Source organism: Macrosteles quadrilineatus, unplaced genomic scaffold, assembly GCF_028750875.1.
Source record: "Macrosteles quadrilineatus isolate MER2022 unplaced genomic scaffold, UCM_ALF_1.0 Scaffold_8__2_contigs__length_117827958, whole genome shotgun sequence".
NCBI classification, from domain to species: Eukaryota; Metazoa; Arthropoda; class Insecta; order Hemiptera; family Cicadellidae; genus Macrosteles; species Macrosteles quadrilineatus.
Window position 1 is genome coordinate 77,457,190 of NW_026542601.1, and position 19,547 is coordinate 77,476,736.

Sequence of the window (19,547 nt, forward strand, 5' to 3'; positions counted from 1 at the left end):
AGTTTTCAGTGATACAGCAAGATTAAGCATCAGCTCTTTTTCCTAATAATCTAGCATTTTGATATATTTATTTTTGAGAGTGTAATGAGTATACAATCGCATATTAACTTTAAAATTTATTCTTGAATAAAAATTAATCTTTGCTGTATCGCTCTTATTTAGCTGTGTATAAATTAATGCAATTTATACATTCCAACGGGCAAGTTTAATTTTTAGTGACTAATCTAAGACTGAGTTTATATATAAAATGCCTACTAAATTCATTACCCTTCAATGACTTTACACAATCTGTAAATAAACTTGGAAAACAAAAATCTGAGTTTTTTGACATGAAGAACCTTATAGGTAATTTAGAATAACCACCACTAATAACTAAAAAAAATATGTCACTTTTTATGTCACTATTTATGTAAAATTTTTCTAAAAACATATAATAGATTTTTAACTTTTTATTTAATGAAGAAAACACACATCTAAAATACGTAAATTTATTTACGTTTCACAATATTTTCAGTTTCAACTTGTTTTAAACCACACCAAAGTGTTATTCGTGTTATTATAATTTTTGCCTAGACACCCTCGCCGCCTTCAATATTTCCTCGCTGACCTAAGAGGAGTGTTCTCGATAACCCACCCTTTGAAGTCCGCCGCCCCCTCATAACTTATTGCCCTACTTATTTACTACCGGAGTTCGGCTCCAAAATTAATCTCTGAGCCTAATTTCAATTATCATCAAAGGAGTGGAGGGCAAGGGTCAGCCGGCTGGCGCCTCGCGCTGCCCCTGAGACGCGTGTAAGTGTAGTGCAGTGTCTTGTCAACAGAGTAAAGAAATATACCGGGTGTCTTTTAATAATTGAATATTTACCGTACCCAATAGTAACGCACTAGTTGCTATTGTTAACTTTTCAGCTTTGCTTGGTAAAAAATGATCGTATTAGGCCAAAATTAGTACTATACTTTTCTTCATATTGTTAATAATATCAAAACCACATGCTATACAACGCACTTTATTGGCCCCTCAACAACTTTCAAGTTTTTCTAAAACCTGCTACAACTTTAGCATACGAAAGAATGATTAGTTTTACCCATTAAATCAATAATTGTACATGGCACGTATTGTGACAAAGAACACACTTAACAAGAGATTCTATTTCACATTTACATTATCTACAAGACCCACACAATGATATAACACGTTTCATATCAAATCCAAGATGGCGTCAAGTCTGAATCTGTTTACTGATTGGTACGACTGTGGTTTACTAGTCAGCTGATACTAACAGCCTCGCGGGAACCAATCACCTGGGACTGTCAGCTGATACAGAGCCAAAAAGCGTGACATCATAAAAAGAGGTGGGGAGAGTAAGTTGAATAGCTAGTACATGACACACGTCATAATTTTAATTTAAAAGATTTACCTTAAAATAAAATTTCATGAATCAAAAAATAGTGACACACTTTTACAACGCTGTAGAAGCTAATTATTCTAAAGTAGTCTTGACAAATATAACTGTTCTGTAAAAATGCTTACGTTGTAGAAAGTAAGCTCCAAAAATGGAAAACTGTGAATGTATAATATTAGATCAACTGCGACTAGAGATATATCTATGTATAATAAGTGTACTATGAGTAAATCGCGAGCTGCTCTTTCCGTGCTTCACAACGGGAGGAGAACGCAGAAGAGAATTATGCTGTTATTTAGATCTGCTGAATAATATAGTTACACTTCTATTATTTGTTTTTAAATATAAACTTTATTTTACCATTTTGTGAAGTAAAATTGTTTTCTTTATATTCAGATAAGTGGTGATAATGTGTGTTTTACTCTATAATTTAAAATGAAAACATTAAGATATCTGTAGACTTACTTACTACTTCTAAAACCTTACTAATATTTAATGTTAATTAATCCAAAATAATCGAACAACATACCTTAGTGTAGCAATAACACCAATTGCTTCATGTAGTTTCTTCATAAAAATATGTTTCACCTTAATTTTTCAATTTTTGTCAAACCTCTTTACCTGTAGCTGGTCCATATAGATGGGATGTCTACTTCTGTATTTAATAGTCAATGCTGCAGCTTACCATAAAAATAAAAAAGAATACCACGAGCAATATACTACACAACTTTCACTATCTCTCTTCAAAACCATTGAAACATAACCTTCCTACTTAACAAAATACAATGTAAATAAATTTCTATAATTAATTCTATCAAGTAAATAAACAAACACCTGTTACTTGCACAACCAGCTGTTCCATTTAGTTGAAAAATTTAAAATTTAGAAGCATGTAAGCTATGTAAGGCTCTTTGAAAATCTGTCTGTGGGCAGCAAGAACTTCGTTCAAACCAATACTTTTTGGCAAATCTACAATATCTAGAAGCTTCATTATGATATATTTTTATATTTTTATTTGGTAAAATGCCTTAAACGATTACCACAAATTTGACAGTACATTGTCACTTTACAGAGAGCCTCCCTTTAATCTGTGCTGTTACACAAGGTAAGTGTAATTTGTGTGATAGAATAAGTTTTATAATTTACCATCAAATTAATAGATACACGTTTAATCGTTACAAACACACTTGCTATGAATTTTACCGCAGAATGAGAGTTGAGTCTAGACGTATTCTCTGCAATATTGAAAGGCCAATACAACGATTGATTTTTGTAGAAAAAATAAGAGAGGAAAACTTATAAAAAGATTTCACAAAAAAATAAACGAGCAAACTAATCCACATAACAAATTTCCATACGACAAGCGGTTAGCCCACTTACATAAACTGCGTCCGGCTAAGCTTAGGTACAGGAAGTATTAGTCTTGTTCACATTTGGTAATTATCCCCTATTACAACCTAGTCATATTAAATATGTATTTTTCTCTCGCTTAATTTTATGTCAAAGGTTTATGAAGGAACCAACCAATTTTCCCACCGAAGAAGTGTCTATTATGGTAAACTCTTTTTTTTAAGTCTTCATCTTTCAAAGTAGACAGATTAGGCCTTTTTTATCACTATGCATTCAAGTAGATGTCCTTTTTTGTGAAACATAGATAGATTTCTCACATACCAGCTCCAAGAATATTTTACACAAAGCTATACCATCCTGTTTCTTCCTGTTTTATGTTAATAGTTCGGTCTCACTTTCAGATCTTAATAACTGTGCTTTTTAGGATCTCGATTTTAGGACATAATGCTGTCCTAAAATTTGTCTGATCTTAAGGAAAAGTGAAATATGAAGCAAGTTTCAATAATGATACAGACGTCCGGTGTTTCCGGTGTTTAATCGGTTTTCGGCCATAGTAATTCTGATATCCCTGAACCAGCCCTTAACCCCCTATTATCTATGAACATCAAGGCACCTTTGTTTCATTCAATAGTAATTAATTAAATGCAACCATTTAGAATTTATATATAGAAAAATTACAAACATCGGTTCTTGGAAAGAAAAAGAAGAAACAATCATTACTACATACATTAAAATACTTGTTTGAGTAATTATTGTTGTTTGTTAATCTTATTTTTTGTTGTTGTTATGCTTTGGATATTTATAGCCTGTTATATCTTTGTTAACTTATATTTATTATCAAATTTTTCATACCTATCTTGTTGTATTCAACCATCATGATTGTCTTTGTAAATTGGCTGCTGCCGTTGGAAATAAAATAAAATTACTTACTTTAGTCTAAAGTTGATCATTTTATGGATTCAAGATTCTCCTTTTTGGGGAAAAAACTTGTATAAAGAGTTTCTAGTAACCTATTGAGATTGCAACAAATGCGGGAAAAAATACTAACAATGAATGAATATAAGATAGAGTGATCTTAAACACTCTGTCATTATTTGCAAATTATTTTCATTGAAGTTAGAGAAAAATACTTGTAGTTAACTTTTACTTACACTAACTTGTAGATAACAACGGTAAAACTATTACTTTTAGTTGCCAAGGTGGTAGTTTCTTTTACATGGAGCGGTCGTAGCCAATGTTTATTTTAAGTAGTAAAAGTTTTAATGACACACTCACGGCGTGAGAAATAAGTCAGAATTCTATTGTCTCCCAGTTGTTGATACTATGTTAAACATATCTGGCTAGGTAGCTAATTGGTTTCAATTAACAATCAAAAGGTCGCCCGGTTCGATCCTGAGAAAAGTCTGCAGCTTTTTTTGATGGTTCGAAACTGGAACCCAGCTGTTCCTGATCATTGGGCTTTAAATAATGATCGTGACTAATGAATCAGCTGATCTTAGTCAGTAACAAAGCTACACAGATCATCTCACAACATCCCACACTCATCCTTCACTCATATTTGGGTTAAAATACGCACCTAGGTGGTGTCCCCATCTCAAATAATTGATACCAGCTGATCTTAGTTTGGCTGAAGAGGACATCTATACTTATTTAATATGCAAGTAGTCCTAAAACAGCCTCAGTCCAGTAGGGTTTAAGCACACTGGACTGGAACATTACGAGAACGAACATTCTACACTCATCCTTCACTCATATTTGGGTTAAAATACGCACCTAGGTGACGTCCCCCATATTAAATAATTGATAATTTATACGATAGTTAATGTATATAAAAAATGCTACAATGTACAGTTTTTGTTGGAGATTGTCTTGTCTGACAGCACATTCTGTCGGCACTAGTAGCTCAATTTAACATGTCCATTTTCATTCACTCTCTACAGTTCAAACACGATAATATAATGTATTATTCCATAATAATCAATAGTGAAACTACAGTCAAAATGGCTGACCAAAAATGATAGGTAGCTTTTGACACGTAAATACAGCCTATGACACATGACACACAACAGACGACTAGTGCCACTTCACACGTTGACCTGACAGTTAATTGTGCAATTATCGAAGTTGGTACGACTGAAACAGCTGTTGGTAACACCGACTACCGGAAACATAAACTAGGTTTATGGACTTCAAACTGCATGGACGTTACTTCCGGTGACACCTCGTCATTATGGGATCATAACCAACAACTATGACACAGGCAAAACTGTTGTCTCGCAAAATGGGAAAGCTCTCTAATTCTGCCCCTTGACTAAAAACAGTTAACTAGAAAGACAGATTTTGAAAAAATCACTTATTTCACGTCTGCAAATTAATCTAAAGAACCAAATTGATCTTTACTTCCTGATTGACAAGGAACAAGTCTCTATTTTACATTATTTTTTTATTTTTCAGAAACACTTGTGGATAGTCCATAATTCCATAGTTCATTAAGGAATCCTTAAGTAATTTTCTTAGTCCAATAATCAATCTGTTATGTATTTGTAATCATTGTATGCTTAACCAATCCACTTTATTCTCTATTAAAATACAAAATGTGTAGAGAAAAATGTCTATTATGTCTATAAAGTTAGCTAGTTTAAACAAAACTGAAACGATTTCTGTTTACACATATGTAAGCTGCTTGTTGATTTGAGCCCGCCATATATTCTGTAGTATAAACTACTAGAGAACCCGTGCGGCTCAATGAGCCGCATAGTATGAAACCGTCGAGGAAAACGCTATGCTTAAATTTGAGTAATTCTAGTTACATCTTTAAGTTATTTAAACACTTGTTAGAAACTAATTTTAAATATCTCGATTTGCGTCGTCAAGGCTCACCTTCATTATTTCTGCTCTCAGTTTTAACTGATAACTTCTAATGAATGGTAAATGATCCGTTACAATTCGAGTTAACATGTTTCAAAAACGTTTATCCAGCATTGAGAATTGAAGAAAACTGTTGCCTTCCTGATAACCTGTGTAAAGTAATTTGAGCTGGGTCATTTTATTTATTTGGTTTGAGACATCCCCCTAATCAAACAAATTTCCTCCGTAGAGAACCTGAAAAGTGGGGTGATATCAACCATTCCATGTGCTCCATTTTTTACCCACAAATTCTGAAATACCAATTGCACGCTCATAATCTGCTTTGAATAAGCTAAAGCAGCAACACCATTGAAAGTTGGTTAACGTATTTTAACGTGTAATCTGTCAGTCACAGTATATGCCCCGCATCAGAACGTTCTCACGTTGTTCTGTGGAGTTTAGTTTCTCTTAATACCTGTCCCAAAGTTTTGAAAGTATGGATTCATTTGTCAAAATAGGTTCAATAACTCTTGTAGCTATAAGTTTTCGATTGCAATTTTCATTTTCTCTTTTTGAACAGCGTATATTATTTGCCTTTCCTGAATCATAAAAATGAGCAAACTTTGACCGTAACTACTCGATCGGTGAATACATAAACATTATAGTTCGGCCGCTTAGAAAGCGACCTCCTCCAGCACTGGTTTAGCATTAGCGCGCAGGTCGTTTTCTAAGCGGCCGAACTATAATTCCTTCACTTATGTTTGGTCTAATATTGGCACTAAAAATTTCAATAGTAAATGAGTTTTTGAAACTTCTTATTTTTGACTTGAAATGTCTGGATTGTGTTGGTGAATTCAGTAAAAAAAACTGTGTATAAGTTTGTCAAAGCAACCGGCATGGCAACCTAACCTAGAAGTAAACAATCCATTTTGCGTTTTTTTCTCAATTGAAGTAGAGCGAGTAATACAAAAGTTTACAATAAAAACATTAGGTCCGCCAAGATTTGGTATTATCTTACTACTTGAACTTATCAAAGTCAAGGCATAAATATAGTTTGTACAAAATTTTTTGAAATATCTCGATCTGTCAGTGTCAGTGTGTGTTAACCTACTGAAAATTACAAACATTAATATTTACTCCCTTTTTTATAAACAGCTGTTTTTTGTTTTTAAATTTGTTCTATGTATTTCTTATGGGGAAAACCCGACCTTTGAGAAGGTCTCACGCCCTTAAGAGTAGGAATTTTTAAATTCCAAAACCTTATTGCAAAACTACATATTGAGACGAATCTTTTGACACCTTAAACGTTAAAATTGGTCTACAAATAAGGGAGGAGTTGCGTTAACAAAAAACGGCTTCACGTATTATATAGATAGATATAATTCAATTACACCACAATTCTGAATAATGTATTGGTTTTAAAATATTTTTAAATTTATATGAATTATAGACTTAAACTTTAGGGTGTGAAGTTTTAAGTTATTCATTTTTATATTAATTTTTCAAATGTCATTATGGAAAAATCTGTAAACAAAAACTGTGTTTTTGTAGTTTTTTTTAAAGAATATTGGAAATTCTTAAACTTGGTTCATCATAATATTAATACCAACTTCCACAAATAAACCTTTTAATTACCAGGGTAAAAAATAACACCAGGTACGTCTTACACAATTCGAATATATTTAATAAATACACCACGTACATCGTATTTACATTACAACATATATATACAGTATACAAATAACAAAAAGGTAAAAATGGTTAGCACTGCAGTGCTGCATTTAAAAGACTTCAACAAGAAACGCTTAGTTCTTATATTTTGGAGAAACAATTAAGTTTATAAAAATATTTTTGGTTGTCATAATTTGTTAAAAAAGTATCACAAATAACGTTTTACTAACCAAAAGATTAGTCTGGATAGAGTACGTCACAAGGTGAAATAAAATTATTTTATAAGGACATTTTGGAAAAAAATCTTAACCTATAACTTACAGTGATTGATACAATAATACATTTTTTGAACCAATGGAAATTTTTACTTCAATTCAACCTGATGTGTCCAAAAAAAGATATTTTAAACTAATAATTTTACACATTGTTCGTATAATTATGACATATTTTCAATTTAAGAGATCGATACAATTTTTATTGACAATTTCTAACTGTAATACAGATAGTTTACTACAGTCAATAAATCTAACAAAGGAAACAACAAAAACAATATAGATACACTATGTACATACGAGTCTTTGGTTTGCTAGGGGTTACACAAGTTCACATATAGGACATTAAGTATATACATGCACATTTAATACACATACAAAAATCCTAAATATTTACACCACTTTACACAATCAGGAAGTACAAGGCCGTTTATAAATTATAAATTAAATTAAAATTATTTTACCTTGTTTAAAGCTTTTTTTTTGCGAGAAACGTGGATTACATTCTTTTAAGTTTAGAATAATAATTGAAACTCTTAATTTAAAATTAAGTTTGAAACGAAATATCATTTTAGTTGATAATTTACTTGTAATTTATTTTAAAACATTTTCCAACACGTTAGGTTGAGTTTGTGTTTAAATTTTATTCTGTTGAATGATACTTTGTTCATATTTTTAATTTGATCTTTATTTTGCACGTTTGTATCAACAATTCCATGTGCAATTTATCCATTATCACTTAAACTCATAATATCACACATTAATTTACCAAATAATCAGGACGAAACTAAACATAAATTCAAATTTTGATAAAAGATTTTTTAAATGCTTCGAAAGAAGCATTCAATAAGATGATCACTCTTTTACAAAGCTATTCATAATATTTCCTAAACAAAATTCCATTCCAAATCCACTAAGGACGCAATAACGGATTAGTTCCTGGTAGGTACAGACTCCCGTCCCTTGGCCACCAGTTGGTAGGGGCTGAACCGATGTTGGGGAGTGGGAAACACGGCGGCCGGTCTGGGCAGCTTGTCCGAGGGGGACGGCTGGGGCGAGCCCGAGGAACTTGATGGGGTGGAGGCGGCGGACGTGGAGGGTGGAGGCGGTGTGATCTGCTGGGGAGGCGGCACAGGAGGCGGCAGTAGGAGTCCCGGGTACTGACTGCCCCAGAGTCCCGGCCCCATGGGCACCCTGGCGCCGGGGTAGGGCAGCATCACCTCGCCCCCTGGATAACCGGGGCCTCGCCCCCACAGCTGCAGCTGGGCCCGGGCCTTCTCCATCATCGCCGCGGAGAAAAGTGTGTTGGAGTTGTTGTCGGAGTCCATGTCGGAGTATAGCCTAAGGGGTGACCGTAGGAAGTGCTGCTCCATGAACATGACGTCCATCGGGTCTCTGGAACAAGAGGGTGTGGTTATTGCAACAGTTGCAAGACGTTGGACACAGGAGTGATTATTGCCAGACAGAATACGTTTGTGTCAGAGAGAAGTTATTTTGCATATGGTAGTACTGTAGCAAGAAATTGACTAAGAAAGTCTCTACGTTCAGAGTAGTTGTTGGACTAATGAAATAAAGCGTCATAACCACGATGAAAAATAAGATAGAAAGTGTTTTTATAATTAGAAAAGCTGTAGAACAAATCATTACTGAGTATAACTGACCACGATCATTTATTTTACGGAAAGTAAATAAAAGAAACGTCTTATAACACTTAAAACATATATTTACGCTTATACTGTTACTCACAAGACGGTAAATATAAAAAAAAGATGGTAAGTGGTGATCGATTTCGATTGGACACTCCAATCATCATCAGACCCAGTATAAGCGTAAATATATGTTTTAAGTGTTATAAGACGTTTCTTTTATTTACTTTCCGTAAATTTGATAACACGTACAATGCTGATCAAGAAGTTATTCATTTATTTTACAAGAGAAGAAGTGCAATATTATTTTGTTAAAACATATTTGTTCGAGGGGACAATACCTTTTCCAAACAAAAATACTGTAGAATTATTACACATAACCTTTCCTAAAACGCGAATTATAAATTTTGTCATCAAAATATTAGTAACACTATCTAAACAACAGCATCGTGACCAACAATATGTTTAAGAAAAACTAGTGCTTTCCTTACAATGATTACCTAATTTCTTAAAACCCAAAAACCTCCAAAATCACCTTACATAATCTGTTATTAATTATTGTATACTAATACACATAAAGCGTATAAATAAATGTCAAAAAATGAGCATGTATTTATATTGCTACCAAAATTATAATGATCAAGACTGGACTCTGGCCTGGAGTTGAATAGATAATCCCTCGGATAGGTTAAACTGGCCTAGAGATCCTAACCAATTAAGACAGAGAGATACGGCTGGTTGTGTTGATTATCATTCTGCATATGGAACCGGAGCAGACGACGCCATCAAACCAATTAAAACTTGCTCTGCACCACTTGCATTGTTTTATCATAGATACTACAATTGTTCTTGATTAATTAGTTTTTTAGTAATAAATATCCTTGGGTTTTGTGTTAGTTTTAAACTGTGTATTTATCACACTTAAATATAACTTATGAGATACCAATTAAAGGTTGTTTCTCTGATAATACTATCAGTAAATTTAATTATGTGTAAAGTAGAAAGTAGTCACAGTCCAGTAACTTCTAAAGATTTACAGGCATGAAATTAAAATTGCTTTGTGCTTATTAGAAATTACAGTTTTAAGTCATAAAATGGTTGTTAAAATAAAGTGATTGAGATTAAAGACTTAAAAACGATAGTCAAAAAACTAAAATTCTAGTCATGCGAATTTTTTTGTGTTTTAAGACAACATTTTGTAGATGCATGTGGCTTGGAAAATTCTCTATTCGTTGTTCAATTGTTCCAATTTGAAAAATTTTTATTTAATAATTTTAGGGATACCAAATATTACAAATATTAATATATTAATATATTATATCTACAAATATTAAAATACCCCCGCCGCAGCAAACCTGCAGACTAAGCGAATTTCCATTTGACTGGTTGGATTTACACTGAAATGTCAACTTAAAAATATAACATTTATTCCCGATTTAAATAGAATTAGTTCAACAAGTACTTAGGTTTGCTGCATCAGGGAGGGTAAAACTGTTTTTTTTTTGTAAAATGTCAATAGTTAGTAAAAAATAAAAACATTTTCCAAATTTGATCAAAATATGTTCATAAACAAGCAAACTACAACAGTTTACTCATTCTCCATAAGAATAACATGGGAATTTTAAATTTACAATTTTTTGGAATTTTCTCCGTAACCATTAGGCGCATAATAACGCTTCAATATACTAAATTATTCGTTTTTTTAATCTCTACAAAATGGTTTGGAAATAAATTGCTAAATTTTATGTTTTTTGGGTCAAAAATGGGAAAAACCTATTTTTACCCCATAAAACCCCCCGTAAACACCCGTTCTCATGGTCCGATCATGCTGGATCGCGCACTCGTTCGAATAAACGTAGGTTTACACGTTTGTACCAAATTTCATCAAAATCGGATCACTTTTGCTCGAGTTATCGTGCTGACGGACACACACACATATATATATATATATATATATATATATATGAATTTGAACGGATGGTGTTTTTGGCCTCTAGGGACCTCAAAACGAAAAAAAAATTGGTCCCGCGTCCAGGTCTTACCATGAGTACTACGGTAATAGCTTATTCCCTATATGGGAAATTCGCTAAAAAGTTTGATAATATTTTCACTCAAAATTTTTTATTAGAACTTAAGTCAAAGCACATAAGCTTGCTGAATGTTCCTTTGAGAAATTCATTTTTAGTTATTTTTATGGTTTGATAATGACAAATATCTTTGAACTCGAGTTTTCCCACTTTTCAACTAATTCTTGAAGAAGCAAGCTTTAATAGTAGGTCTCTGATTCTGTGTAACGAACTATTGATTTCTTGTGAACATTATTTTATTTTTAAATGAACCAAGGCTATTTTATTTAATTTTGTTTATAGCATGATAAATTAGGTTTTTGTAGTTTTGTATTATAGCCTACATTTACCAAAATGCTTATTTTCATAAATGTCGATTGTTAGTGAGAAATTTAATCCTACCTAACTTTACCTATTTAAAAGAATTTTTCTCCCATACTTGCCAAAACTAAAATTGTATATAAGGTGAATTATTCAAGACCCCCCCCTATATAATATTTTTCAAAGTAGATATACATATCCACTTTTGGTGGTCGTTCAATCTTAGCAGGAAGTTTCATTTTATGATTTTTGGAAATTTTGAGTGTCCCCCAAAGTTGGGGAATTTTTGGAGCAACTCAAGATTTTAAAATGTAAGCCCCCTTAAAGGGACATCTCATTTTGAAGAGTTTACAAAAACTTAAAGAATAGTGAAACCCAGAGTTCACTATCCAAAATGGGTGCTTGTCAAATGTATTGAGTCTACACATTAAAAATATAAGAAAAATCAATTTGGTAATATTGGCTATCATTTTGGATAGAGAAGATATAGCGAACTCTGGTTTTAACCATTCTTCAAGTTTATGTAAACAGTTCAAAATAAGGTGTCACTTGAAGCGGGCTTACATTTAAAAATTTTAAGTTGTCCCCCAAATTCCCCATTTTTTGAGGAAACTCAAAATTTCCAAAATAAAAAAAGACTTCCAACTAAGATTGAACTACCACCAAAAGGATATCTGTGTATATCCACTTAGTAAAATATTAGATGGGGATCTTGACTTTTGACTCACCCTGTCTAAATCTCAAACAAATTAACAAAACATGCGAAACCAATACAATCGCAATCAATAGGACATTTGCAGCCCGTAGAGACGAGCTGTCGTCAACGCGTTCCGTAGAGACTAGAGAGCAGAGACTGAGACAGAACGGTAATCTCTGAGTCAGAGAACTGCTAATTTGCAATCCGTCGCCAATCCCGGACCTAATCCTTCAATTTGGCTGCAGGATTACAAGTCCTGACAGGTACGCCAACTCGCAAATTGTGCAACTTCACATCCACACTGTCACTTTATGGGGCTTAACTCTGTGTCCTGCTAATTTACCTTTATACACATTTGCAACTTCCTTTGCCTCGATTGTTTGTGCATTTGTGCTGTTACTGTTGATGTGCGGTTGGGGGAAATTGTAATGGTTATTTTTGTATTATATTATGTATGTTTGATGAAACTGGTGACTTAAGACATTGATTTAAAGAAGAAGCCTTTTGACTAAGACACTGCGTAAAGTAGACTTTTATTTTTTGTCAACGTTGTACAGTATAAGAATAATATTTAGTTTAATTAAGAATTTATAATGTGTGCTGCTGTTGAGAATTGAATGCATTTTTTAAAAACTTCAATAGCACACTCTCACTCCATGAAAGATTTTTAAAACTATTTTCCCTTATAAAAACTGGATTTATCTGGTTCATCTAGATAAGACATTTACTTCAGGACCCGTAACACCCAAAATTATATTTAATTTTTTTATCCCAAAAGTCGAATAATTATTGTTACAGACTGTCCCAAAACGTAAAATGCAAGTTATGTTTATTTATTAGAGTTATACACATCTGAAACTCTGCAAAGCAAGACAAACAATTCTGTGTCTTAATACATGGCGAAAAATTTGTTTCACACAACTCATTAATCAGTTACCTAATTTTAACTGGAAGCATGAATAAAATAAATAATAAATTAAACAACATTGCATTTACGGATTGGAGAGCAAAGTTTGGTATTATTTAGTTCGCCTTTACCGCAAAGCTTATCAACACATTCTAAACGTTGCATGCACATTATAAAGTAAGCTGCCAGCCGTAAAGTAAAAATAATTCCCGTGTAGACGCTCGAATACGTCAGTTCCAAGTTCGGTTATTACCCTAGTTATACCAGCATAAGCGATGTCAGTGAAGCGAAAGTAAGATGGCAATCTCTTACTACGCTCTGCTTCGCGTTTTGTTTGCGGAAAATAGCAATTAATTAAGTAAATTATGTTTACTCTCAATCCATGACCTAATTTAGATAAATGATAGTGTAAATAATGACAAATTTGCTAAATATGTGTTTTTAGTATAAATTTGCTCTAGCAATCTCTAAAAAGTAGTAATTGACCTATAACTATTAATTTTAATCCAACGAGTGTCCTTTAAGGGATATCTAAACAGTTTTCTTTTGTAAAGAATCGCTGTCTACGAATAATGTAGTTTAATAGTTTAACCTATTATTATTAAATAACTTCTTGATCAGCATTGTACGTGTTATAAAATTTTACGTGCTATTATTATTGACCACCCTTTATACTTAATTGAAAATTATAAATAAATGAAACATGTAATAAACAATATGATTGTATTTTACAATATTTGTTTTAGGTGATATACGGTTGAAACGTTTGATCGAATAAAATCACGAATTTCACTATCCTGTAAATAGTTTGTTAAACAAAACATTTCACATTTATTGTTGCACGTTGCTAACTTTTTAATTGATCAAAACGTAAATGATATTTTTTGGTAAAATGGTTAATTATTTTCTAATTTATATATATATTTTTTCGAAATGAAAAAAATAAAATTAATCAAAATTTAGTTTTCAAATTTCTCTTTGCTATTTACTAACTTTACAATAATTTACGAAAATCTGAAACACGCTTATTGAAGTCACAAGTTTTAGTTTGGTAGAAACAGATTTCCCAATAAAGACGTAAGGCAACACTGTCGGCAAGGTGGGTTTATTGCCACAAATTTACACCTTAGAACTCCCGCCAATTCACCTGCGCAACTCCCGCCAACGAACACGTCCTCAATTATTCTCTGGGTGTTTTACTGTGCTTGTTTTTATGCCAAGACATTCTGTCCTTCAGCAATGCAAGGGTTTGGCCAAATTAATATTTCCAAGATGGTGGCAATTAAACTTCAGAGACACAGCTATAATTACGAAGAAGTACTAACTTCAATTCACGTACATTTTACTGTGGAAAATTTTTAGTGTCGTGAAGAAATATAGAAAGAGAATTATGTATTAGAAAATTACAGTCCCGGTTGTGTAATTCAACTTAACGCATGTAATTAAATAAAATCATAACAATACATAGCAATCACTTGATTATATTCACCGTGCATAAGTTTATTTCTTGATTAAATTTAGCTTCGTGAAAAAAAAAAACTATAAGAAAACCTAGGCTAGAAACTGGTTTGTAAAATGTTTCACATGCAATATTTTTGCCATTATATTAATTCAACATGAAAATGTTCTCACTGAACTTTTTCAATGGTTTTGATAATTGACATTGTATTTCCCCTATGACAATACAGTAAAAACGTATTATTAGTAACAATTGACATCACTAGCAACTATCGCAACTGATCAGATGTTTCGATGTCAGCGATACAACACGACCTATGTTCAACATGTATAATTTCAGTCCACAATTCCCATTCCCACACTTTTGAGTTCCATTTCCGATGTTCCACCGGCGTTTACCGCGTGGAGCGCTGCCATCGCCGCGAACGGTTCATTACCGTTTTACCGCTCACTTTTAGTAGCCGAACAGTAAATAAATGTCAATAGGAATTAGTTTTGCTTAACAATTAGTCTGCGGGCGGATTTTTTGTGGCAAATAAAATGTTTCGGTGCCGTGGCCTTTCATTATCTCCGCGCCGCTCTCTTCTCCGTACTTTAGTCGCCATTACCTCGTGTTAATCATTTCTTGAAAGGGGGGGGGGGAGAGAGAATGAGGGGGGAGTGATGGATGCAGTCGGGTTTGGTAGATTTATGATAATCTTCCGCGGCTTTATACACTAGCTTTTGTGTTAAGTCTGTATGTTTTAGGTATTTTGCGAAACGAAAGAACGGCACGGTTAATATTTGATTGGTTATCGCATTGTGATTGTAAATGATACATTTTTAGTGAGTAGGTTGTAATTCATACGACCCTGAAATTCCGCACATTATTTACTGGCTTTTAATAGCTTTCTAGGGGAACCGTGCCGATTTCGCACGTAAATGCATGGAGGTAAATATGAATCGATATAGTATACAAATCTCATTTTGTTAGTGTACGTTAGAGCCATATTTGTGTACATTTCGGTCATTGATTTTGCGTTAGTACACAATTTCTTCATTCCTATATCTACACAATGTCATAACAAAAGTCTATTGATAATTTATTTTACAAAAATTGATAATGAGTTGAGTTGGATTTTGAAATTCTTTGTATTTGTTGTATTGTGTGAAGACCGATATTCTTTCGTTACGTAATAATGTATCACAATGCACAAGGTAGGCTAAGCCAAACAAAAAACCCTTTCGTAATTTTTATTTTAAAAATTACTCCAATTATGAAAATCTTTACCCACATGCTGATGTCGACGAGAGCTAATTAACAGACCCTAGTGTGTATCGATACAGGCGGTATTGGCGGCAATATGAATTCAATATCCCGCGGTCCAGTGAGGCCCCCCTGCCCCCTGCCATCCCCCCTCACATGAGCCAGGTGCCAGCGCTACTAGCGGCGTGCCCTGTAATCATCGCACCGCCACACATCCAGCTACGTCATTACCGATCCAAATTGCAGCTAACACGGGATCATAACATTATGAAAAGCGGCCCACAATAACCTGGCTGGATTTGTCAGCCTCTGTCTTACTCTTCTTCTTCTCTCTTACTCGCCCATTCTTCTTCTTCTTTACCATCTATTTCTCCTTTACCTTCTATTGCTGTTTTATCTTCTATTTCTCCTTTACCTTCTATTTCTGCTTCCTCTTCAAGTTCTGATTCACCTTCCATTTCTCCTTTACCTTCTATTCCTCCTTTTCCTTTTCTTTTTCTGCTTAACCTTCTATTTATCCTTTTCCTTCTATTTCTTCTTTACCTTCTATTTCTGTGTTACCTTCTATTTCTGCTTTACCTTCTGTTTCTGATTTAACTCCTCTTTCTCCTTTTCCTTCTATTCCTGCTTCACCTTCTATTTCTCCTTTTCCTTCTATTTTTACTGCTTTACCTTCTATTTCTCCTTTACCTTCTATTTCTGCTTTACTTTCTATTTCTCTTTTACCTTCTATTTCTCCTTTACCTTCTATTTCTCCTCTACCTTCTGTTTCTGCTAAACCTTCTATTTCTGCTTTACCTTCTATTTCTCCTTTACCTTCTATTTCTGCTTTACCTCCTATTTCACCTTTACCGATTCACTGAACATTATTCTCTCAAGATTCACTAGATCTTCCTTAGAATATTATCGTGCAGCATGCTTTTATTTGTTTAACCATATACCATTAGAATTTTTACGTTTTTTTTTGGGGGGGGGGATGGCCCAAACCCTATCTTATTTGCAATAACATTATGCAACCTGTCAAAGTGGTCAACAATTTGATGTAACTGAATATTGGCGTTTGGAGTCATCCTTTCTGTATATTGCATTGATTTCCAGCGTTTATCAACCAAAGTTTGTCATATGCACCTGATGTTTCCCACTCTTTAGTTTTACAATGTATAATCCCTACTTGTTAACTTTGAATATAAAACCTACATAAAAATAAATGTAAAGGGTTCACAGTTGTCCAAGAATTTATGTATTTGCATGCAACATACATTTTTATGCGTCGACTCTCTATGTATATGACTTTACATATTTCTACACATTGCTGATGTAAAAATTTTGTGATTTCGACGGAAATAAATTAATTGGAGTGTGAGAAAATAAATAGGAAATATTTCAGAGGAAATATTGAGTCGATACCTTAATTATTCCTTAAATTGTATGAATACTAATTGTTAAAATAGGTGTTACATAATTTAATTGACAATTTAGTTACAACAACGCATTATTTGGAATTACAACGATCACGTAATCCACCCCCCCCCCCCCCCCGTAGACTATTGCCATACTACAGTGCATCTAGGGAGCCGATCCCTCAAGAATTATGTTTATTGACGTCTACCCCTTCGACTCAACATACTATGCAGCACGTGGCACTCTAATTTACTGCGATACACTCATAGTGAACGATAAACCCAGTTGACTGTTAAAAAATCCATTGGATCGATCACAGTTGGAAAGCGACCGGGTAGGAGGGTCGTCCCCTTCTAATTGAATACAGATATCGATACACCCGTGCCTAGCTCGGTCAGCTGCGAGGCTGCCGAAAAATGAAAGTGCGCGCGTAAATTCGTGTTATTAAACCAGATTGGACGTCCGATAGGAAATTGAGTCGAGCGTGAAGAAATTTCGGGGAACCTCGGTGATCGGGGAAACGGGAGGGTTATGTTTTTGAACGGGTTGAAAATGTATATATTTTTGTCAAAAACGGATTTGAACCGTGTTGAATTTCCATTTACCTTTGAAGTTTACACTTTATAACGAATGAATAATTAAAAAGTAAAATTATTAGAATAAACCATAAGTTTTTATTATGTTACAAATTTTGCACTGGCTACTAAAAACTTGTAATGGCATAAAATCATTTAGATTTGTGTTTTACAATCATAAATTATTTGTATCATAGTACTCCTATAACCAGCTGAAAACAAACATGTCCATAATGTAAGGCCATTTTAGTAGGTAACTTCTAAAGAACGTTTGATTTAAAATACGAAAGAAGTATGTAATCTCAAGAAACAAAAACATGAATGAAACACTTTCTATGTATTTCACCGAACGTTTTATAACGTTTAGTTTATATTTCTACCAAACCCTGGTGCTCACCGCATTCTAACCCCTAAACAAACAAGAAATATGTCCAAAATCGTGTTTTTCCTAACCATATGGCGCTGTAATGACATTTTCACTTCTAAGCTATAATCTCGGCCTAAACGTACCGCCACCTACCGATAATTTACCAAATTGAAGCGAGCCAAATTTATTCCGTCCCGAAAAAGAATTTCGGTAATTACCTAGACTATCATTAGACCGGCTATTATTATTTATTAGGAGTGAACACGATTTCCATAATAAAGCCGAGACAATATTAAACATAATTAAACGCTGTACACGCGACCCGACTACAGGGTGTCCCGCAATTTGGTCGCATTAGTCGGCGCCTTTAGCCAGACCGTTTTTTCGGCCCATTAAAAGAACGTTATTCTAAGTTATGTCGGGTTTCGACACCTCTATAAATATCAAAATGGACGTTTTCAACGGCTATTAGTGGTTGGAATCTGTTATTTAACCAAGTGGTCCAGACGTTTCGCTTCAAAGTAGTCCGCACTTCGTACAGCATTTCGGGGAGTTAAAATCACTTTGTGAGAAGAAATTGTGAGAAAGCAAATAGTTGAATTGTTTTATCTGTATTAATATAAACCATTATTGGTAAAACAAAAATATTAAATGTACAGAATAAGCCTAAGGAGTGTCCTTTGTTATTTTTTTTTACTTAGTTGGGCTAAACGGCTATACATATATTAAATCTTGGGGTAACGAAATTACTTTATGATCTTATTACCCGCGAAGAAAAATTGATGGTATCACAGTTTGATAAGGAAAACACTAATAAAATATACTGAGTGCTTAATAAGTTGTGGAAGGATTATAATAATAAGTTTGTCCAAAAATTGGGTTCTTTTCGTTAATTCATTAACACGACGTTTTAAATCTACCCAATATAAACTCTCACCAAGACAAGTGAGTCTCAATCAATCAAAACCTAAAAATCAATTCGAACAATTGAATACCATCGCAGACAATCGCACATCCAAACAAACGTTGATAAAATTAGTGAACAATGAAGGCATATTGTCGAAGGAACATTAGGGCCACATGGAGATAAATTCAGCCCGACGAGGACACTCGCCCACTAACATACAATGGCTACTACTGAATTGGCCCATCAATAAAAAGATAACAGCCGGAGATGTCAATAGAGGTAATGTATGCTGGATCTCCACACGACTCCATTTTGAGCGCCACACACGCTGCGTGTGGGCGTATACATGGTACAAGGTACACGCAGTCAGATATACGCTAACTCGACATTTAAATTTACTGTATACTTAAGCA

At 33.8% G+C, this 19,547-nt stretch overlaps 1 protein-coding gene across 1 annotated transcript in view; it reads right to left on the reverse strand.

Moving 5' to 3' along the window:
• Nucleotides 1-7,265: 7,265 nt before the first annotated feature.
• Nucleotides 7,266-19,547, reverse strand: part of LOC128999900 (T-box transcription factor TBX20-like) — a 65,622-nt gene continuing 53,340 nt past the window's right edge. The window contains exon 6 of the mRNA XM_054426658.1: nt 7,266-8,938. Coding sequence (XP_054282633.1) covers nt 8,476-8,938 — 463 coding nt within the window. The 3' untranslated portion in view covers nt 7,266-8,475. The remainder of the gene's footprint in view (nt 8,939-19,547) is intronic.